This window comes from Pan troglodytes, chromosome 8 (assembly GCF_028858775.2).
Source record: "Pan troglodytes isolate AG18354 chromosome 8, NHGRI_mPanTro3-v2.0_pri, whole genome shotgun sequence".
Taxonomy (NCBI): domain Eukaryota; kingdom Metazoa; phylum Chordata; class Mammalia; order Primates; family Hominidae; genus Pan; species Pan troglodytes.
In genome coordinates this window covers 81,575,657-81,598,443 of record NC_072406.2, presented here as the reverse complement: position 1 = coordinate 81,598,443, position 22,787 = coordinate 81,575,657, and the positions used below count along the sequence as shown (strand labels likewise).

Here is a 22,787-nt window from a genome sequence, read left to right as displayed (position 1 = left end):
CAGAGGTTGCAGTGAGCCAAGACTGCTCCACTGCACTCCAGCCTGGGTGACAGAGTAAGACCCTGTCTCAAAAAAGGAAACTTTAAAATTCTAAAAAATTTTTTAAAAAAAGTTTAATTTGGATCTGTGTCTGTGTTGTGGTTTGGGGGAAGGTTTAAAGAAGTGGGGCTTTGCTCTGGATTGGATATTGTCAGGAACCAGGGGCAATTCTATGGTTACAGACTGGTCTTATTCTTGTCTAAATCCATCATGGTCCCGGACGGAGTGGCTGTGTCTGATGTTTCTGCTCTGCAATTGTTTGTGGACTCTGTGAAATTGTTTGTGTTCCACAGGAGAACACCAAGGCCTAACTGAGAGTGCCAGGCTGTGCCCACCTGTCAGGGGCTGCTTCTCTCTTTTTCAATTTGTATGAGAGTCATGATTTACCTTTCTAAAAAAAAAAAAATAATAATCTTTTAACAACACAAACCTATGAGCCCTTATTTTATTGCGGGCAGTGGAGTCAGGAAATAGGGAGCTTTTCTTGGCCAGGTCACATACTTCCGTATTGTTAGAATTCTTTTTTATGTATTTATTTATTTATTTATTTATTTTGAGATGGAGTCTTGCTCTGTCGCCCAGGCTGTAGTGCAGTGGCGGGATCTCAGCTCACTGCAACCTCCTCCTGGGTTGAAGCGATTCTTCTGCCTCAGTCTCCCGAGTAGCTGGGACTACAGGTGCGCACCACCATGCCTGGCTAATTTGTGTAACTTTAGTAGAGACGGGGTTTCACCATATTGCCCGGGCTGGTCTAGAACTCCTGACCTCATGATCCACCCGCCTCGGCCTCCCAAAGTGCTGGGATTACAGGCATGAGCCACCACGCCTGGCCTGAATTCTTTACAACAGGCAAATACACTTTTTAGAAGCCCCTAAAACAGTAAAGATTTTAAAAAACATTCTTTTAATAGTTACCTCTCTCCTTTTTATCGCATCCCTTAGTAAGGTGACTACATCGTGGCCCACGCAGTCTGTTGCCTTAAAACCCTTTGTCCACGTGATCAAGATTCCCTACAACATAAAAAGCACCAGGAGAGTCCTGTGTAATTAACCTGGAAGGGGAGAACACAAAATTCCAACCCTCCCTCCTGAGTCAACAACTGCTGAGGGCTTACAACATCGGAGACAGAGTTCAAACATCTGAGGACAAACCAATAAAATATGAATAGACCCTCCTCACCATCCTCATAGGGGTCTGAAATAATCCCACTTCACAGATGGAGCAAATGAGGCACATTAGGTAAATAGCAATGTCTAAGTTCACTCAGCAGACGGCAAAGACGGCACTCAATACTGGACAAGAGCCCAGATCACCCGATTCCAAGCCTGGTGCTGCCACTGGCATAACCAGCTGTACAGAAGAGTCTACTGACACTATAACTGAAGGATCCTAAGAGTTTAGTAATACTGTGCCTACCTAAAGTACATTTTAGCTTTCACTGGATTGAAGTTAAAACACTTCCTGGGGAAGAAAGTATACTGGGTGTGTGTTGACTATGATGAATCCAAGGTGAAGGTATAAGTGAAATGCTTTAAAAACAAACAAACAGATCTAACTCCTGAGCTCTAAAAGGGTTTCAGAAGAAAAAAGTCCCAAGTCAGCGACATAACTGGATTAACTGGTTTACAGAGGTAGGTGACCCTACCTAACTCTCCTAGGGCTGCTCATTAAGCCTTAAACCCGGCCTAAGACCCACCTCCAGAACTCCTGCCTGGTCACGTCTCCACCTGTGACACCCAGAGCTACCTACAGCTCTTCCAGCGTGATAGGCTGGGTCTTGCCTCCGTGACTCTGCACCATTGGTTCCTTCTGCCCAGAATCCACTCCCCAACCCTGACAGCATGGAGCTGGAGCCGCTGGTGTTAGGGACTCGGCTCCCCCACTAGACTGTGGCCTTCCAAAGGACAGGAGCTGTAACCTTCAGCTCTGAGCCCAGCCAATCAGTAGTCAGCAGGTGCTCAAGCTCTGATCCTGGACCCTGATTCATCCCATATATTGAACAAACATTTATTATCTCCTCTGATTGGACACTGTGCTAGGGCGTGCAGGGATACAGGTCCTTGCTCACGGAGTCTACCACTAGCAGAAACAAAAGACACTAAGAACTAACTGTGTAAGAAGTGTTATAAGCAAGGCAACAATCAAATGAACAGGGGGCACAGAAGAGGATGAGGTTCTTTTTTTGCTTGGAGGACCAGAAGGTTTCCCAGAAAAGGTGACGCTTTCAAAGAGAAAAGAAGAGAGAAGAGTCTCAGTATGCCCTGCAGGCTGTGAAATAAAGCCTGGCTCAACCCACTGTGACTGTGACTGTCATCTAGGAATGACACTGAGGCTGGAGAAGGCCTCAAGGGCCAGCCCACCCAGGCCACAGGGGACTCAGTGCTGCCCGATCACTGAGCCCTCAGAACAGAGACTCACCGCGTCCAGACTCGTCTGCTGGCAGGGAAATGAGAACGTGAAGCCCAGAGGCATCCTGGGGCCTTTGATCCCCATGTAGTCCAAGAAGTCAGAGATGCAGGAGACAATGTGATCAAACAGCTGCAGGGGAAAAGAAAGGATCGCCCGTGCTCTCTGTGGTTTTAATTTTATCAGTGCACATGGACCAAAGTGTGTATACACACACACACGTAGGAAAACACACCCCACACACATGCAGAGTGAGCCTCCTTTTCCAGAATCTTCTCAGCCACCAGAGTGTCACACACAAGCCAGGCATGGCAAAAAGCATCTGGTGCTTCTGGGCCACAAAGACACAAATCCATGTGGGCATCCCGTGGCGGATTTTGGTCATCACGTGACTGCCGGTGCCACTGGCCGTGTGTGCAGTGCACATGCACTATGGTTTTGTAATCTCACCTCTTCCCCAGTGCCCTGCATGATTTCAATAGGAATGGCGTAGATCTTGTTGTGCATTTCCACCGTTCTCTTTTTCCCACTACGGATTTTCACCAGCAGCACACGGAAATTGGTTCCTCCAAGATCCAGGGCCAAGAAGTCACCATTCTCTGTTGCAGTCAAAAGCGTAAAGAATGTCAAAAACAGCTAAGTGCCTCTTGGCAGCCAGTAACCCCAAGATTCCAGACTTTCAAGGGGAGAACCCCATAGCAAACATAGAGGAGAAGCTGCAACTCCTCCCTTTAGGACACAGCACAGACTCAGAGGAAGAGTGGGCACCACATCTCTGACCACCACAGACTTGGAGCCACACTGGGAGGAGAGCATGTGAGTAAACCACCTGTCACAATACACAGACTTCACCAGGGCTGCAACAATGAAAATCTCCTACAAAAAATAATAATTTATGTCAAGGTATGGGGTATTTGCAAAAACAGCTGCATCATTCCCTTCCCTGCATGTGCAAAATCCTTCTTTGCAACATGACTGCAGTTCCTCCCACTGAAACATGGAGTCAATTTCTCCTCCCCTGGGATCTAGCCCAGCCCTAGGATTGTTCAGGCCAACAGAGTGTGGCAGAGGCAAAGCTGAACCTATCCCCAGCCTGGGCTTCCAGGAGGCTTTGAAGTCTTCCCCTCTCCCTTGCAGCCCTTGCTGCCACCACTTGAACAGCCAGGTGGCCCACTGAAGAATGAGACACAGGGCCAGGGGCCCCTGCACCCCAGCTGACAGCCAACTGCTGGACATGTGGGGAAGGGCATCTGAGATCTGCCTCCCAGCTGACTCAACAGCTGACTGCAGATGCAGGAATGAGGCCGGCAGAGGTCAGCCAAGCCTGGCCCTGATGAGCAGAACTGTCCAACTGACCCACAGATGCATGAACAATAATAAAGCGTGGTTGTTTTAAGCCACTAAGTGTGAGGGTGGCTTATAATGTGGTATTAGGTAACTTACACATAGGACACATTCCTGTCACAAACATTCATTACTCCAAGGACCCACCTGAAAAGCTCTTCAGATTCCCCATAATGATCAGCTCCAGTGAAAACTACCAAGGTTAGCATAAAGGGTTGGATTTTGTTCTACAATTTGCCTGAATGCGAAACTCCCCAGGCCCTGAATGCCTCATGCATACTCTATCAAGATTTAAGAAGGGTACACTGAGTGTTTATCCTTCTGCTGGCTTTCCTTGGCTTTGGGAAAACCTAATCAGTGCTGTGGGATTTGCCCACCTTTTAAGAACACTTCTTTTTTATTCATTTAATTTTTTTTGAGACAGGGTCTTGCTATGTTGCCCAGACTGGTCTTGAACTCCTGGGCTCAAGCAGTCCTCCCACCTCAGCCTCTTAAGTAGCTGGATGACAGGCGTGTGTCACCTTGCCCAGCTAAGAGCACTGTTCTGAGCAGGGCTGTGGTTTTAGAGATAGCACTTGCCTGGGAGGTCTGACCAGGAAAATTAAACTGCCCTGAGTCACACACATGACAAATCAGTTAATAAAAATGGAAAACAGAGATGTGAGGGAGTTTCTAGCTCTGGCAAAATCGTGCATCACCAGTGTGAAGGCATCCACTGGCGAATCCAACCTCCCCCACTGCGGCTCAGTTCCTGGCAGGAGCAGGACAGGCATGTCAGCCCCCAGCAGGCCCTCACCGGTCCCGTCGGGAGTTCTCCGGACGAAGGAGGGCAGCATCTTAACCGCGGCATTGTTGTGCGTCTGCTTCCTCAGCCCCAGCTCCATCTCGGCCCGCATCCTCTTCTTCACCTCCAGCAGCATGTCCTTGGTGAGGTGGAAATGAGCCAGGGTCTCCTCTATCTGCCGGTGCTGCTCGGCCAAGCGGTAGGCCACCGCCGTCACCATGGCAGCCCCCTTGCCGCTGCCACTCTCCGAGAGGAGGAAGCGCACATCGGAGTCTGGCACCAAGCGCCTTAGAGTCTTGTGGAAACGCCGGGAATACCTTGTGGGGGCAGGGGGGACATTCCACAACAGCTGGACTGAGCATTTATTGGGGACCTCTGGCCACCCTTTCTTTCTCCACTCTTTAACTCTTTTTTCTTTTCCTTTTTTTTGAGACAGGGTCTTCCTCTGTCACCCAGGCTGGAATGCAGTGGCACAATCACAGCTCACTGCTGCCTCAACCTCCCAGGTTCAGGTGATCCTCCCACCTTAGCCTCCCGAGTAGCTGGGGCCACGCCCGGCTAACTTTTTTGTATTTTTAGTAGAGACAGGGTTTCGCCATGTTGCCCAGGCTGGTCTCAAACTTCTGGGTTCAAGCTATCCACCCGCCTCAGCTTCCCAAGTGCTGGGATTACAGGCATGGGCCACTGTGCCCAGCCTAATTCCATTTTCTGCACCTGCTTTTTTCATTACACAAATCACATACATCCACTGTAGAAAAGTTAGCAAATGCAGAGAGGTAAAAAGGAAAAATGAAATCGTTCATAATCACACATAAAAAGAGAAGACTCTCATTATTACATGAGTATCACATACAAAAAATTCCAGGTCTAAAAAGATTTTGCCCTCCACCATGACAGGAAGATAATACAGCACAGTGGTCAAAAGCACGGTGTTCAAAAGTCAGATGGGGCCAAGTGCGAGGTGGCTCATGCCTGTAATCCCAGTACTTTGGGAGGCCAAGGCAGGTGGATCACCTGAGGTCAGGAGTTCAAGACCAGTCTGGCCAACATGGTGAAACCCCGTCTCTACTAAAAATACAAAAATTAGCTGGGCATGGTGGCAGATGCCTGTAATTCCAGCTACTCGGGAGGCTGAGGCAGGAGAATTGCTGGAACCTGGGAGGCAGAGGTTGCAGTGAGCTGAGAGCACACCACTCCGCTCCACTCCAGCCTCTGAGAGCACACCACTCCGCTCCACTCCAGCCTGGGCAACAGGGCAAGACCCTGCCTTCAAAAAAAAAAAAAAAAAAAAAGGTTAAGATGATATACTTCATGTTATGTGTATTTTACCACAATCTAAAACAATTCTAATGTGATGCTGCAAATCCCTAGGCTTTCTTGTCCAAAAAATTAGCCAAGAAATTACAAAGAAAAAAGAAAGAAATGGCTAATAAAAGTTTCATTATCAAGAATTTTGCAAATACTTTAAAAATATTTTAAAAATACAATTACGTCCTTGGCTCAAACCCTATCCCCTCAGCAACACAAAACTATTTCTCTCTCTTTTTTTTTTGAGACAGGAGCTCATTCTGTCCCCCAGGCTGGAGTGTAGAGGCACAATCTCAGGTCACTGCAACCTCTGCACCCCCATGCTCCAGTGATCCTCCCACCTCAGCCTCCCAAGTAACTGGGATTATAGGCACACCACCACACCCAGCTAATAATTTGTATGATTTTTTGTAGAGCCACATTGCCCAGGCTGGTCTCGAACTCCTGGGCTCAAGCAATCCACCTGCCTCAGCCTCCCAAAGTGCTGGGATTACAAGTGTGAGCTGCCATGCCAGGCCAGAACTATTTCAATTGAAGTCGACATTCTTTGAGCCATCAACAGAACTGGGTGTGAAGGTGCAGTACTGACATGGGTGCTTCACATGCACATTGTATTTATATGTACAGTGGGAAACAATTCTGAAGTCCTGTGCAAAAAAATCATGTCACAGGCTAGCATTAAAACTTATTAAATAATGACTTAGAATTTCCCTTTAGCCTTTTAAAAAAAGTATAAGCCACGTTCTCACAGGACAACATGGCTTCTAAAACTAAGGTGAGATGGCATGAGGACTGGCTGGGGCCACTGACAGACCAGAAGGCTGTGTGGGGAACAAAGCACCTCCTTGCCAATGGGGACAACTTACAGCTCCTGCAGCTCCAGCTCTCAGAGGCCAAGCACAGACAAGCTGCCCATTTAAAAAAGTAAAGTCTGAGGGTTTGGGGGGTTTTAACAGGAGCTTCTGAAACAAGAATGTGGGTACCACACCTATGACCCAAGGTTCTCCTGATGAAATGCGGACGAGAGACAGACACATTCCACCCAGAGGAGCCGACAGCTACAGAAATCTCCATCTCGACTTTTGACAGGGCGAGGTAACGACAGAGTGCAGAAGCAATACCAGCAAGAATCGACTAAGGGCGATACTTCCCAAGGGGGCGACGCTGACCTTATGCCCAGAACTAAGCATGTTATTTATCTATTTATTTATTTTCAATTTTTCGTAAAGATGAGGTCTTACTATGTTGCCCAGGCTGTTCTCAAACTCCTTCCTCCTGCCTCGGCCTCTCAAAGTGCTAAGATTACAGGCATGAGCCACCGCCCCCGACCACCATTGTCTTGTCTGCCGAAAAACGTTTACCGGGTACAAAAGTCTGATCTCTGGAGAAGGTCCCTACCCACAATGGGTACAGAGTGCCAATGATAGCAAAGGGCAGACTCACTGTGGGTGCGTCTTGTAAAGAGATCCGTCGACACCAACCGTGGTCCGCAGCCTGGGTGTGCCCTTGTTATCACGCAGGCGGTTCAAGATGGCGCCCAGTGTGGCAGCCACCAAGTTGGCTGAGCGAAATGAGACAATGGTGCAAACGTGCTGGACTGAGACACAGTCATCATCGGACGGCTCCACTCCCAGGCGGGTCAGGATTTCTTTGGCATTGTGGAGGCCTTCCTTATTCCTGTGAAGTTAGAAGCCAATACTGATGCACTGAGGACCACATGAGGCAGTGCAAAGCACTGAGGCTCAAAGGTGCTGGAAAGGGACAGCCCCACTTACCATGTGTGGGATGGTAAGGGATGGTATGGGATGGTATGGGATGAAGACTGTCAAATGCCTGAGAAGAGCCCAGGAAGGGTTCTCCTCCATAAGAAATGCCAGGTAGTGATAGGAAAAACTGTACCAGGTTGCACTATGCCAAGCCAGGACCATGAAGAGAAGTGGAGAGGCAAGACTATGTGGCCTCTGAACAGGTGGCGAAATGGCTGCCACCACTCAGGGCTCATGAGGCTCAGGAGAACCTCCCACTCGTGGGGTCTGTGAGTTGCCCCTGGATGCTTACACATCCTTCCTTGATGTCTCTCAGTCAAATTGTAATTTTCTGTACACGTGTTTTGTGTATCTTTTGTTGGATTCATTCTGACGTACTTTATAGTTTTGTTATTGCTGCAAATGGTGCCTTTAAAATATATATGTATACATACAGGTATACATATACACACACACATACACACAAACACATATACATACACTCTATCTTTGCAGCTTTCCTGTAAATCTAAAATTATTCTTAAAAATGTGTTTTAAAATATGTACATATTTTTATTATTGCTGATAGAAATACAGTTGACTTCTGTATCTTATCTCCAGACATCTTTTTTTGACAGATTTTTTTTTAATATTTAAAAACAAAACCAACCTCGCCCCAAATAACCCCCAAACAAAAAACCAGATTAAATAAAATGTACAGTGAATATACCCAGCAAACATCTGTATGTGCAATCAAATACTGTGTCTGTTACTGCGGCACGAACCTCAAACAAACAATATACAAGTGTTCTGGGAGGGTCGGGGAAGTCCCAAGTTTTAACTCTGTGGGGTCTAGGAAGACAAGATGGGGAAGTGAGAGAATGGGGAAATCAATTTTGTTTATCTTAATTCTGTCCATATAAATATATTCATAAAGACCAAAAAAGGAAAGGAAGCTTGGGATGTTAAGGTAATACGAGAATAGGAGAGTGTGGGACTTTCCCAATTCTACCTGACCAAAAAATATGAGAGAAATTAATTTTATGATGGGAGAAGAGATTTAAAAAATAATAGAAGAGGATGGGGGCTGGGCACAGTGGCTCACACCTGTAATCCCAGCACTTTGGGAGGCCAAGGTGGGAGGATCACCTGAGGTCAGGAGTTTGAGACCAGCCTGGCCAACAAGGTGAAACCCCATCCAGACATCTTTTTAACCTCTCCCGTCATTCTATTCATTTGTCTGTAGATATTTTGGGGGTATTCCATATAGACTTTTACCATTTGCAAATAATGACAGTTTCACTTCTTTTTTGATTCTCATACCTTTAATTTATCTCTCATCTTTTCTTTAAAAACAAAAACGAAAACCCACTGGCTAAGACTCCAGTACGATGCCAAATAGAAACTGGTGATACTGTCTCGCTCCTGATTTTAGAGAATGCCTCTAACATCTGCTCTTGTAGGATGTTTTTATAGTTTTTTTTTTTTTTTTGAGATAGCCTTTATTATAATATACATGCTTTCTTGAGCTAGCTGGGTTTGTGTTTCTTGGTAACCAAAGAGTCAATACCAGAAACAGGCCAAGAGGAAGGCATGCATTTCCTGACTTGGCCAGTGATTTTCAAGACAATCCACGAGTCTCCCGCTCCCCTTCCTTCCCAGCCACTGACCAGGAGACTCATGAAAAGGGATGGCTAGAAACTCAGGAGACTGATCATACAACAAACTCCGGCACATGGATTTGGCAGAAGAGTTGGTCCAGATAAACCCCTTTCCTCTTCCAGCAGCTGCCTTCTCTAACCTCAAAGAGAGCTGATGCAAATCTTCATAAGGAGACAGAGAATCCCGGGTTTCTTGTGTGATGCCAAGGGGCTGCAGTTAGTTGCTGGCTGGCTCTGTCCTTCCTTCTAACTGTCCTGTCTCATCTGTTAACTGGTGTTTCTCAAACTTGCACGTCAGGGCACATTTCTGGCTGTTAACAGGTTTCCTCTGAAAGAATGTGTGTGTGGCAGGGAAGGGGTGGTTTCAAGCACAAAAGAAGTTTGGGAAATGACAAGTCAAAGCAAACTGGGTTTTCTTTAATGTGTTGATGATACTATAAATCTGTATTTTTATACTTTATACTTCTTATTCTTTTTTACTGTGAGTCTGTATTTATTTTACCATAATATTGTAAAATGGAAGATAAATGTGCCATATTCCCAATCCTATTGGTCAAGGAAGTCTTTTTTCAGGGAGCACCTAATTAACATCTTGAGGTTACTAAGGTGCCCTTAGTGCCCTCAGTGCCCTCAACACAGTCTGGAGGTCTCCGGACTGGAAGTGGAAGGTGGAATTCCAAAAACCCAGGCTCCGGGCTTTACCAGCTCCTTGCTCCTTGCTCGAATAGTCTGCTTCCTGGACGCTAATCTTACCCTGAGTGTGTGTGGAGGGTGGGGGTGATGGGCTGATGGGGGTGGGAGAGGAGGCTGCTCTTGTAGCTAGACAGGAAAATCACCTGTGCACTTGAGGCTAACTATGTCATTCTTTAATGAACCGCCACAAGTGCCTTCAGGGAGTCCGGCCCAGAATGGGTCAACTAAGAGTGAGAGGACACGGACCCAGAAAGCCATGACACTCTTGAAGGAAAAGCCACCAAACTTGGACTCAAGAAGTAACAAGGGACCAATTGCTCTTCTCTGCCCCAACACCCCAAGAAAGCCTCGAGGGGATGGTACCTACTTTTCGATGGCTGACACATCACTGGTGTTAAACTTCCCTCGGGTGAGCAGCTCCGGGGTGATCCGCCCTTCAAATAAGAGGCCCTCCTTGGCCATCTTGACTAGGATCAGTCGAACCAGCTCTCCCAAGTACATGCCACTGACCATCTTCTCAAACCTGTGGAGAAAGGCACACCGGCACTTGTCAGCCTTCCTCTGCGCCCCACACACGAGGGCTGGGACAGACATAAAAGGAATGGGAAGCCCCGACTCACCCCTCACCAGCCCCCAGCCTCGCTGGCAGGCAAAACCATGTGCTTGAGTGACTGAACAGCAGAGGGAGAGGGATCGGAAGCCAAGCCGACTGTGGAGAGGGCAGGAGTCATCCAGACCCCATGCCTGTGACTAGGAGAACACCATGGGCAGGAGCAGGCAGGGAAGGCTGCCTGAAGGCAGGGGGAGCGTTCGGATTTAGATTGCAGATGTCAAGAAGGCCCCAGATAGAAATGTGCAAAATATGATAATCTCCTCCTAAACTGTATGCTATACTTTTTATTTTTTATCTTTATGTATGTACGTATGTATGTATTTACTTATTTATTTATTTTTTGAGACAGGGTCTCACTGTCGCCCAGGCTAGAGCGCAGTGACACAATCTCGACTCTCTGCAGCCTCAACCTCCTGGGCTCAAGCCATCCTCCCACATCAGCCTCCTGAGTAGCTAGACCACCACGCCCAGCTAATTCTTAAAAATTTTTGTAGAGGGGGAGTCTCCTTATGCTGCCTAGGCTGGTTTCGAACTCATGGGCCCAAGCGACCCTCCCAGATGCAAGCTACAGCACCTGGCTTGTATGCTATACTTTTCAAAGAACTTTCACCTCCACTCCTATGGGAGACCCCAAGCCCTGTGGATAGGAGGTGGCCAGGAAGTATTCTCCCCATTTCCCAGCTCAGAAAGGGTAAACAGCTTCTCCGAGGGAAAGGCAGCCACTCCCCCTGGGGCCGCTGTCAGGACATTTGTTAGGCACCTCCCTGGCATGATTTTCTCCTTCTCCGGCCAAAAGGATCAAGAATTTGCTTTGAGGAACTCACTCCTCCCCCACTGATGTTACCCTAAACTCCAGGGCTGGGCTCTGCATACTGACAGCCAATCGGCTCACCGCACAGCTCCAGCCCCGGTCAAGCACCGACCAATCACAGAATGAGCCCAATGCTGCAGGGGAGAGGCAGCCAGGTGTAGAGATAGAAGCCAACACGCATTGCTGAAGGCCCAGCCGGGAGCTGGCAAGAACCAGGGCTCGATGCCATATGTGAGCCAGATTCAGCCCCCGCATCCTGGCTGACGAGGGGCCAGGAGGAACCCCTGAGCAGGGCAGATTGAAGAGGTGGGCGCACATCAGAGCAGCCCGCCGCTCCTCTGCGGGAGCCCAGCTGGCACACCCACAGCTGGCTGTGACACAGCAAAACAATCTGTTCCAACCAGAGCCGCCCAGAAGCCAAGGATGCTGCCGAGACCTGAGCACCCGGCCCTCAACCATCAGCACAGGGCACAGAGCCTCCTTAAAAACACAGTCCTCATTGTTCCTGCTCCTGACAGAACCAGACATGACCGCCTGGCTGCAGCCAGGCAGAGGATCCCTGGCAGGACAGTGCCCTTCTAAGTCTGGTGCCGCCCCAGGCTCCTGTGGGAACAGCCTCTGTGTAGCCCTGAACAGGAATCTCAGCACTGGTGGAGGCCTGGCAGAGCCACTACTGAGCTACTCACCCTGGCCTCCCTACCTGTGCAATGAGATACTGACTGCTTTCCTGTAAGGTTATATGGAGGATATGGGTTAATATAGGTCAGATAGTGCTACAATATCTGGCTAACAATGAGTGCCTGTGGCCCTTCCTATGTGTCTGACACTTTTCCCAGCACTTTACCTGTATTAACTTATTTCATCCTCATTACAACCCTAGGAGGGAGACATCAGCATTATCCCCATTTCACGGATGAGGAAACAGAGGCACAGAAAGGTTATATAACTTGCCCATGGACAGGGCTAACAAGTGGCAAATCCACATTTTGAATCCAGTTAGATCTAACACCAGAAGTTGTACTCCTAACCACTGTGCATTCCTGCCTGTCTCATGGACCGTGTCACTCAATGTTAGCTGTCACTATCATGCTAGCAGCCACCTAGGACCACCCTACCCCAGCTTCTCTGCCTGTTCTCCTCCCTAGGCAGCCTTCCCTGTTGGGCAGTGTGACAAGAGAAAGGGCATTCCCCATAGGATGGGCTAACATCAGCCTCCTGGCACCTTCTGCCCGCTGCTTTTCACTCTGCCTTCTAAAAACGCCCAGAACAATCTGCTCCCTTTTCTACATGGCCTATTACACACATGGATACTGATACCCCCTTTTCCAGATAGAGGCCCACGGCCAGGGTCTGTCCTTTCCCAGTCCCTAAAGGCCCTGTTAGAGCAGCAGAACAAGCAAATAGCACCTCTCACGAGCTTCTCTCTGTTCAAACCAAAGCTCATGGAGACTGGCTCCTGTTCCAACAGCATGCTTCCCATCTGCTCAAGTGAAATTAATGAAATCGAGCAAGTCATGATCTGCCTCTCAGGGCATGCCACCTGTGATAACTGAACGGGTAATGCCCGGGCCCTTTTCCTTGTGATAACTGAACAGGTAATGCCCAGGTGTCTCAGCAGTCAGACACCTACGACCACAGACAGGCAGTGAGAGGCGGCGCGGCAGCATTCCAACCAATCGGCCTGCTGGTGGGCCCAGGAAGGGCTGAGATGGGGGAGGGGAGCATCATCAACCACGAGAAGTCATGGGCAAGGACCTGCACACCAAAGAGGAGCCCTCAGCACCCTGGGTCTGCTTCAGCTAGAAGCCCAAGGAAAGAAAAGAGACAGAGGCCCATGGCCAAGCAAACCAGGACCAGAGCTGCCGAGAGATTCCATGGAGCAGCAGAACCACAGAAAGAAAAGGCATCTGGGTGCTGACTTGAAGGCGCACAGTTACTCAACCACCATCCAGGCCAAAGAGCTCTCCTGAACACCAACCACCAGCGTTTGCTGTTGCAGTCACTGCTGTTGCTGTGTTGTTGTGTGGGGTGGGGGCTCTGCATTTTGAAGGATGTGATAAGGAATCACAGGGAAAAAGGATTCAAGATCCCAGAGATTCCAGGCAGAACACAGAGCAAGAGCAGAAGAGCAAGAAGCCCAAGCAGGCCGGGTGCAGTAGCTCGCACCTGTAATGCCAGCACTCTGGGAGGTTGAGGCAGGAGGATCACCTGAGCCCAGGAGTTCGAGACCAGCTGGGCAACATAGGGAGACCCAGTCTCTATAAAAAAATTTTAAAATTAGCCAGGCATGGTACTGCTGCCTGTGGTCCCAGCTACTCAGGAGGCTGAGGCAGGAGGATCACCTAAGCCTGGGAGTTTAAGGCTGCAGTGAGCTGAGATCACATCACTGCACTCCAGCCTGGGCAACAGAGTGATACCCTGTCTCAAAAAAAAAAAAAAAAAAAAAAAAAACCTCAAGGAAACAAAAGGGAAGGAGAATTAAAAATGATATAAAAGGTGGGGCTAACTCCACAGTATAAGACAAGCATGTGGCAAGAATATCAAAGGCCTGGAATATAAGGGCGAGACAAGGAAACCAAAAGACTGATCCCTTTTAGAAACAGACCTTCTGGCTCTGGGGCAAGGTGGGGCCTGAACACTCAAAGCAGGTTCCTCTGCTGCCTCCCAAATGCAGTAACTACCAATGAAGGCAGGAGCCACATAGCTATTATGACAATGTCCTCCCTGTCCACTGTATACAGTAGGTACTCAGTTAAATGCTAACTCCAATCAAAGCAAATGGAATGAGTAGCTGTTGGTAGTCTAGAGCCCACTTGGGCACTGAGAGCCTTTGCACAAATCTAACACACTGAGATTTTAAAACCTGGTTAATGGCTGGGCACGGGGGCTCACGTCTGTAATCCCAGAACTTTGAGAGGCCGAGGCGGGTGGATCACCTGAGGTCAGGAGTTCGAGACCAGCCTGGCTAACATGGTGAAACCCCATCTCTACTAAAAATACGAAATTAGCTGGGCGTGGCAGCAGACGCCTGTAATCCCAGCTACTCGGTAGGCTGAGGCAGGAGAATCACGTAGAACCTGGGAGGCAAAGGTTGCAGTAAACTGAGATTGCGCCATTGCACTCCAGCCTGGGTGACAGAGCAAGACTGTCTCAAAAAACAAAACAACAACAACAACAAAAAAACCCTGGTTAAAAATTGGAATCGCCCAGGGAGCTTTTACAATACAGAGGACTGGGCAACCCAGGCCAACTGAATCATTAGTGAGAGGATGCCTGGACATCAGTATTTTTTTTTAAAAGACCGCTATGTAACTCTAATGTGTACTCAGAGATGAAAAATCACTTCCCTAGATCCTCCCTGATTACCAATGAGAAAAGATTCTGGAAGCTCACTCTGAAAACCTCAAACCTTCAAACAGGGCAAAAATCTCCAAACCTACACCAGACCACACCTCAACAATGAGTCTTGGGTCACCTCTGTCCTATTCTAGGGCCATAATTTTCCCATCAGTCAAATGGAGCAAACGTCTTTCCCTGCCACAAAGAGGATAAAATGGCTTTCAAGAACTAGGCATTCCATGGAAAAACGACATAGGGAAGATCCAAAGATTCAGATAGAAGCCTGGGGGCACAGCAAAAATTTGCTTAGGCAAAAAAACTCTTTAGCCTACAGCCTATTTCCAGGAATATGTGATGCAACTTGGGAATTTGTCATTTCCTTGGAATTGTTCTCAATGAGACCTGGCCTACAGTATGCAGGAAACTAGTGATATGGTTTGGCTGTGTCCCCACCCAAATCTCTTCTTGAATTCCCATGTTGTAGTGGGAGGGACCCAGTGGGAGATAACTGAACGTGGAAGCAAGTCTTTCCCACGCAATTCTCGTGATATTGAATAAGTCTCACAAGATCTGATGGTTTTATAAAGAGGAGTTCCCCTGCACAATTTCTCTTTGCCTGCTGCCATCCATGTAAGACATGACTTGTGCCATGATTATGAGGCTTCCCCAGCTACATGGAACTGTAAGTTTATTAAACCTCTTTCTTTTGTAAATTGCCCAGTTACGGGTATGTCTTTATAGGCAGTGTGAAAACAGACTAATACAACTGAGAAACATATTCGAGAAAAGAGATTTTGCCCCAACCTTTCACTTTCTCATCTGTACCCCCATTTAGCCACCCACTCATCTCTCATCCATCATCAGCCACCCATCCATCCATCCATCCCAAAAATATTTATTGCAAGCCAACTGTAAACACAGTTTATAGTTTAGCCTTGGGATACAGTTCATCTCTTTGGAAAATTTCAGGCAAACATCAATGGACAGCAGAGAGATCCAAGTTTACACCCAAGCCATGCAGGGTTCCCAAACTAAGGCCAACGATAAGGGCCTGGGCATTACCTGTCGAGTTACCACAAGTGGCATGCCCCACATGCACTTCTAAGAAAAGAGACTTCTCATTAAGTGACTGATAGTAACTACAGGTACATAACCTCTTATCTGAAACCCTTTGGGGTCACATGTGCTTGGGAATGTGGAGATTTGAGAATTTTAGAGATGCAACAGGGTATACATGCCATGTGTCACAGAATACCTCCAGAGGTGCCTGAGGCAGCACTGCCATCAAGCACATTCAGGGCTATTCAGTGAAACATACAAATAGGCACAGTAATAAGTTCATGTCATGCCAGTGGGGTCAATGGATTGGGCGGGGTGGGGGGGGAGGTATGGTAAAAAACCTTTGACTGTCAGAGCTTTGGAACTGGGGTCCCTTGTCACCAAGCTGGTACCACAGTCTCAGCCTGCAATGGTGATGCTCAACTCTGGGTGTAAGAACTTGGGAATTCCCTCACTGAGAAACCTAGTTTATTCACTGCTGCCACCTCCACTGGTGGGGAGCTCGCCATTGATGAAAATCCATTAATTCAGGTGGAAAGGCCAACTGTCCAGCCTGCAGTATTGAGATCTTTTGGGTCATGCATTTCAATATGGCTAGTAAATTCCTGTTTCCCTCTAGCATCAGGATAAGGGTTATTAGGTCTACAGAGTCAGTGAACATCTCTCTGTAGGTTGACAGTATCCAACTCTGGGATAAGGCTACTGGGAGGCTGAGTAGATCAGAGAGAGCTAGCAGCATGCCAGCATCACAGAGAAATGTGAGCAGGCACTTCAGGAAATAAGTGGCTCAGAGAAAGCAATACCCACTCTAACCTGAATAATGTCACTCTTACTTCTGTTCTTTATCAACTCTGGTGTGTCTATTTATGCTTGACATTGGAGATACGGAGGTTGCCATAGGGAGAATGGAGGTTGCTTCTCCATTCTCCCTAACATCTACATGACTTATACTCTTCTTACCCCAACTCCTCTGCACAACAGATATTTGCATGTCTGCCCTACTTCCCCATCTAGATTGTAAGTCTTGGGAGGGAAGGTGCTGTTTTGGATCCTCAGAGCCTAGCACAGAGCTCAGCACATAGTAAGTGCTCAATAAATATGTGATGAATGAATGGACACTCATCTCCCTTAGATGCCCCACATACCATGTTGGCCTCTCTTACCATGAACAGCAACACTTGTGACTACAGCATAGAGATATTTTTTAAACCTTACATTTACACTAACTTTCCTGTGCTTTGTTGGGGAAGCATTTTTGAACCATTCATATTTATTAATTTTTGTGCAGCAGGGGATAATTTGAGGATTTTTTTTTTCAGGGGCTACTGAGCTCCTGGGCTCCCATTCACCTCTTGATCTCCTCCCCTGACCACCAGTACCTGCTCAACTCTGGCCCCATTCCCCATCAGATGGGTTCATTGTGAGCCCCACACCAAGATGCATCAATGCTTCTGTGCTTTTCGTTTTCATGATGTTTTACAAGGACACAATCATAGTGTAATTAAACAAAGAGAAGATTATTTTAAAGGTGCTTTTCAGCTACAGACTCTACAGCTGTGCATCTCACCAAACAAGGAGCAACAAATAATGCAAATCTGATGGGCTTTAGGCCGCGCTAGGTGGCTCACGCCTGTAACCCCAGCATTTTGGGAGGCTGAGGCAGGCAGATCGCTTGAAGTCAGGAGTTTGAGACCAGCCTGGCCAACATGGTGAAACTCTGTCTCTACTAAAAATACAAAAATTAGCTGGGCATGGTGATGCATGCCTGTAATCCCAGCTACCTGGAGGCTAAGGCAGGAGAATTGCTTGAACCCAGGAGGTGGAGGTTGCAGTGAGCTGAGATTGAGCCACTGCACTCCAGCCTGGGTGACAGAGCAAGACTCCGCCTCAAAAAAAAAAATGTGACAGGCTTTTCTGTTTGTGATCACTTGGCTTTATGCCCTTTTCATCTCCCATCCCAAATCTTTCATTAAATGTCCCCTAACTCACATATGTGGTTAGAAGCAAAAGTCAAGGACTCACAGCTGTTTTCCAGGGTTGAGGGATCCCCGGTCTATCTCCCTGTCAAACTCTGTCCGGATGTCTTCTAATGATCCATCGTCTCCAAAGGCTCCCCATTCTGTATTGATACACATCCTCCCCTCGTCTCCTTCCACCAGATCAATGTGCCTCAGTTCCTCCATGTAGCAAGCATTGGTGCCAGTGCCTGGGCAGGACAAGATCAGAAGCTATGACCACACAACGGGGAGGGTGCAGAGCCACCTGGAAAGATGGGCCGAACAAATGGATGGGCAAAGGGGAATACATTACCGATGATCAGGCCGACTTCACAGTGCTGGTCGTCATAGCCACAGGTCATCATGGTGCCCACTGTGTCATTCACCACAGCTACGATGTTGGCATCATAGTCCTGGGGACAGATAACGGGGTGTCATTGTCCACTCACACATGGGAGCAGAGATCACACACCTTAACAGCGCTTGGCAGAAGTGCTCCCGTTTTCAGAACCCCTGCTTTTGTGAGTGGTGCTGGTTTCATTACAGCTGGTACTCAAATTAACTAGATCAGAGCATGGTGATTAAATTATGAAAACCTCACAGTTCCCTTAATTACCTGGCTTAAGAGTCTTTGCGTAGTGGGGATTTTACTCATGGAGCTACATTCCTCTGCAAACCTCCACAGGAGGTCCACGTCCCCGATAAGGCGGGCTCCTCTGCCCTTGTTCTAAGCACAGCAGGCTGCATCCGTGACACCCACTCCCTGAATAGCCCAGCACTCCTGTCAGGAGGTGACCCCCTGCTCCAGACCTGGGTCCTCCAGGCAGCACCTCCGAGAGCTGGGCTTTGCACCATCCCCATCCCCACCATTCCACACTGTGAACCCTCAACTCTCCCCTGCCTGGGTCTTCAGGCTTTGGCACTACTGCCCCCCAGGAAGGGCACTGGTCTGTTTTAGAATGCAGCCCTGCTCCCCACACCCCTGCATGGCTGAGGCAGAGGGCCCAGGAGAAATTACCCCTCGCTTTTTGATGGCTTTGTTAAGCAGCTTGACCACATCTGCTCCTTCCACTCCGCTCGCTTTAAATCGCTTTGTCCAGGTGATCAGGATGGCCTGCAAAGAAGAATGGATGGGGCTGGATGAGGGCTGGGAGGCCTCCAGCACCCCAAGGCCCTGGGCATTGCTCCAGGACAGGGATGAAGCAGAAGCCCATAGGGGCCAAGTGGCTCCTCCCAGATCACACTGGGCTTGGGGAGGGGCCCAGACTCATTTCCATCTCCCAATCATCCACACAATGGGCTTCTCTGGGGGCAAAGATAGGGTGGGGAGAAACCTGCTCACAATATCCAGTTCACTCCAGAAGAAAGCAAGTGGATGTGGGGACAGTAATGCCACATGGCTTGCCAATCTAACTGGATGCCAACTGCGCAGCCAGACCTATTTTAAAAGGGAGCAAGAGAAATCCCTGGCCCCCTTCCCCACTTCCCAACCAGACCCCGGCTTCCAAAGCCCTGGGAAAAGAAAGCCAGAGCCAAATTGGAAAAAGAAACAAAATGCTAAGATAATTCTTGGCTGCTGAGCTTTTAAGAGCCAGGTCCCAGACATTTAGGGAATGATGTGGACTATACATGATTTGTGCCTCTTCACCAGCTTTGGGACTTAACCTCCATTTGTAAGTGGTGACTCCCCTATTTACACAGTATGATCCTATTTCACTTTGCATATTAGCAGAGAAACATCAAGGATAGACATCCAATGGTAAACATTCTATAATTTTATCTTACTTTGATAGTTTTACATATTGCTTTTGCTTTCTTAAAAAAAAACTAAAAAGATATGAGAACAGAAAAATAATTGTTATACTTGGCTGTTTTACTCTGAATGGGGCAAGTCACTATAAATGCAGCAGGGTTGGAAGATTCACGGTCCAGGCCCCGCAGGCCTGCAGAGGTAGCTCAGGGATAGGATTCTGAGCACATGGGCCCCGCCCCAGCTCACGGTGGGAGCCACACAGACTGGAGTATGCACCAGGGAGGGCAGCCCTTGATGAGAACTGGTGGTTCTTTGCTCAGTAGCAACTAAGCTAAGTCAGGAACTGCAAAAGCCCTGGACACTGTCTGCCTCCTCTCAAGCAGCCCTCTTCCTCCTCCAAAGCCTCAGAGAACCAGGTGTTGTGGGACAAAGGTGGGGCTGGCAATCTGGAGACCTGGTCCCACTTCATACTCTCTGCGCATTTCCTGCTGGGCAGTCCCCTTCACTCCCCTGAGGTTCACTGTGCTCCTCTAGAAACAGGGAGCTGATCTAGAAGTGGACAATCTTGAAGGTCTCAGCCAGCCCTAAGGGGTAACATGCACAGGCCTCTGGATGGGAAATTGAGGGTCTGTGCTCCACTGGCGCCACAGCAAGGACCCTGGCCCAGCCTAAGAAGCATTCTCCAGAAGGGGTGAAGGCTGGCAGGTGGACGCCCCCCACCTCTGGCTCCTTCTCTGTTCACAATGCCCCTTCTTGGGCATGTCTGCTCCACCCTGCAGGCTCTCGTGCCCAGGAAGTCATTCCCTCCCACCTCCTGCAACACTTCTGTCCCTAGAAGGCTGCACCTTCATGGGGAACAGGCTACATCTGCTGTTACGGGACCTACTGTACGGTAACATTAAACCTCAGCACTGCAGGAATACAAAATAAATACACTCTGGCCATTCTCTCCTAGGGCCTAGCCCATGCCTGGCACAGGGATGGCACTCAGTCAATAGCTGCAGAGAGCACATGTGAACAACGGTGAAACGCAGTCCACCAAAGTCTCTTCATTCCAGGCCCACCTCTCACAAGGGAAGGGGAAGGGGGAGTGACTGTCATGTCTCAGTTCTCAAAAGCCAAGGGAAACTTGTACTGACAACAGGCCTTGCCAAAGGGTTTGGAAGGACACAGTGGAGGCCAAACTGATCTGAACACCTTGGAGGGGCGTTCTCAGATACCAGAACCAGAGCAAGAGTCTACATATGGCCACAGCTTCCTGAAAGCATAACAGGTCAGACAGAACATCTCGGAGGCATTTAGACATGTTGGAGGTGGGTGGAGCACTGGATGGGAGGTGGGGCCTGGGACCCTGGTCCAAGGCCTGCCATTAATAAGCCCTGTGACCCTGGGGAGGCCTCTGCGCTCATCTTGGCCTGCTGTGCTCTCAAGCCCCTTCTTGCTGATTCCACAAATTTTACAGATGTAAGGGTTCCAGCCACAGGAAGCAGTGCCCAGGAAAGGGCGCTTACCCTAATGGCATAAAGGGACCCAGGGGTGCTCCCTGCAAGTGTGGAAGGTGCCCTGAGCCCAAATGCTACTAATTTGCAGCAAAGTAGACCAGTTACGAGCATGGGATCTTCCTGGCTAGGTGACCTTGGACAGGTTCTTAGCCCCTGAGACTCAGTTTCCTCATCTGTAAAGTGGGAATCATAAGCACTTAACTCATAGAGATGCTTGAAGATTATGTGCACTACCTGTGAAGTATGTATTAAAACAGAGCCTGGCCAGGTGCAGTGGCTCACGTCTGTAATCCCAGCACTTTGAGGGGCCGAGGCAGGCGGATCACCTAAGGTCAGGAGTTTGAGACCAGCCTGGCCAAGATGGGGAAACCCCATATCTGCCCAAAATACAAAAATTAGCTGGACATGGTGGTGGGCACCTGTAATCCCAACACTAGGGGGGCTAAGGCAGGAGAATTGCTTGAACCTGGGAGGTGGAGGTTGCAGTGAGCCGAGATCGTGCCATTGCACTCCAGCCTGGGCGACAGAGGGAGACTGTCTCAAAAAAAACAAAAAAAGATAAGGTCTCACTCTGTCCCCCAGGTTGGGGTGCAGTGGCACAATCATGGCTCACAGCAGCCTCGATCTCCCAAGCTTCTCCCACATCACTGGGACTACAGGCACATGTTAACGCACACAGCTAACTTTTTGCACAGATTGCCCAGGCTGGTCTTGAACTCCTGGGCTTAAGTGATCCTTCTGCTTCGGCCTCCCAAAGTGCTGGGATTACAGGCATGAACCACTGCACCCAACCCCAGAATTCATATTATTAGAAGTTTATTCATGGGTGGTTTGTGTTTGTGGTGTGTGTGGTTTCTGTCTTTCCATGTAAAAAAAGAACAAGGCTGTATGTATTTATTTTGTATTCCTGCAGTGCTGAGGTTCAGTGTTATCATCACAGTCCATCCTTGCTGAATGAATGAATGAATGAAAAAACAAATAGATGACAAACAGGAAGGTGGGTATAACAAGTCACCTCGGAGGTCGCCAAGGGCATCCCTGGGGCTGGAGCCACTGATCAGCTCCACTATGGAGAGGCAGCCCTGGCACCTGAGGGACAGGGCCCTGAGCATATTCGCAGTAACCAGGGCAGTTTCCAGGTAAACATCACACCATGCAATTCTGGCAAAGAGCTTTCCCACCTCTCTCCACCACCATTAAACCTACTTTATTTTCCTTTGCTTGCTTAAGATTAATAAATGCTTCTGTCTACCTGGTGGCCAAAAATACCATGATTTGTCTCCAAAAATACATAAATAACTTAAACTTAAACTTAAAGTTTAAGTGAAAAAGTAAACACTATATCATGATACCACACTAACTTCTGCAAATGTTTCTTTAAAAATACCAGACATGCAAACCATTCTGCCAACAAAGGGGAAAGGTTGTGGAGAAAAGGGCTTGTTAGCTTTTCCATCCCGGGGCATCTGCAGAGCCCGATAATCCCAGAACATCCTTACCTCATCTATTTTGGATTGTTGGCAAGGAAAAGAAAACGTGAATCCCACAGGTAACTTCTTGTCCTTGATCTTCCTTTTCTCCATGAAATCTCCCAGGCACTCAGCAACATGATCAAAAAGCTGAAGGAAACATGAGAGCAGTCAGGGGGCCCCAAAGCAGGCTTAGCATTTCATAGAAAAATATAAACCATTCCCTCCCACACACACAGAAAGGAATACATCTACCCAAACAA

General features: G+C 48.3%; 1 protein-coding gene across 12 annotated transcripts in view; it reads right to left on the bottom strand.

Annotated features, from left to right (window-relative positions):
• Nucleotides 1-22,787, bottom strand: part of HK1 (hexokinase 1) — a 133,741-nt gene that overhangs the window by 14,498 nt on the left and 96,456 nt on the right. For all 12 annotated transcript variants that reach the window (XM_016918466.4, XM_063780714.1, XM_054659667.2 and 9 more), the window contains 10 exons: nucleotides 22,555-22,674; nucleotides 18,819-18,914; nucleotides 18,114-18,213; nucleotides 17,826-18,009; nucleotides 10,349-10,504; nucleotides 7,326-7,559; nucleotides 4,587-4,891; nucleotides 2,897-3,045; nucleotides 2,459-2,578; nucleotides 955-1,050 (listed from right to left, as the gene is read on the bottom strand). In XM_016918466.4, coding sequence (XP_016773955.1) covers nucleotides 955-1,050; nucleotides 2,459-2,578; nucleotides 2,897-3,045; nucleotides 4,587-4,891; nucleotides 7,326-7,559; nucleotides 10,349-10,504; nucleotides 17,826-18,009; nucleotides 18,114-18,213; nucleotides 18,819-18,914; nucleotides 22,555-22,674 — 1,560 coding nt within the window. The remainder of the gene's footprint in view (nucleotides 1-954; nucleotides 1,051-2,458; nucleotides 2,579-2,896; nucleotides 3,046-4,586; nucleotides 4,892-7,325; nucleotides 7,560-10,348; nucleotides 10,505-17,825; nucleotides 18,010-18,113; nucleotides 18,214-18,818; nucleotides 18,915-22,554; nucleotides 22,675-22,787) is intronic.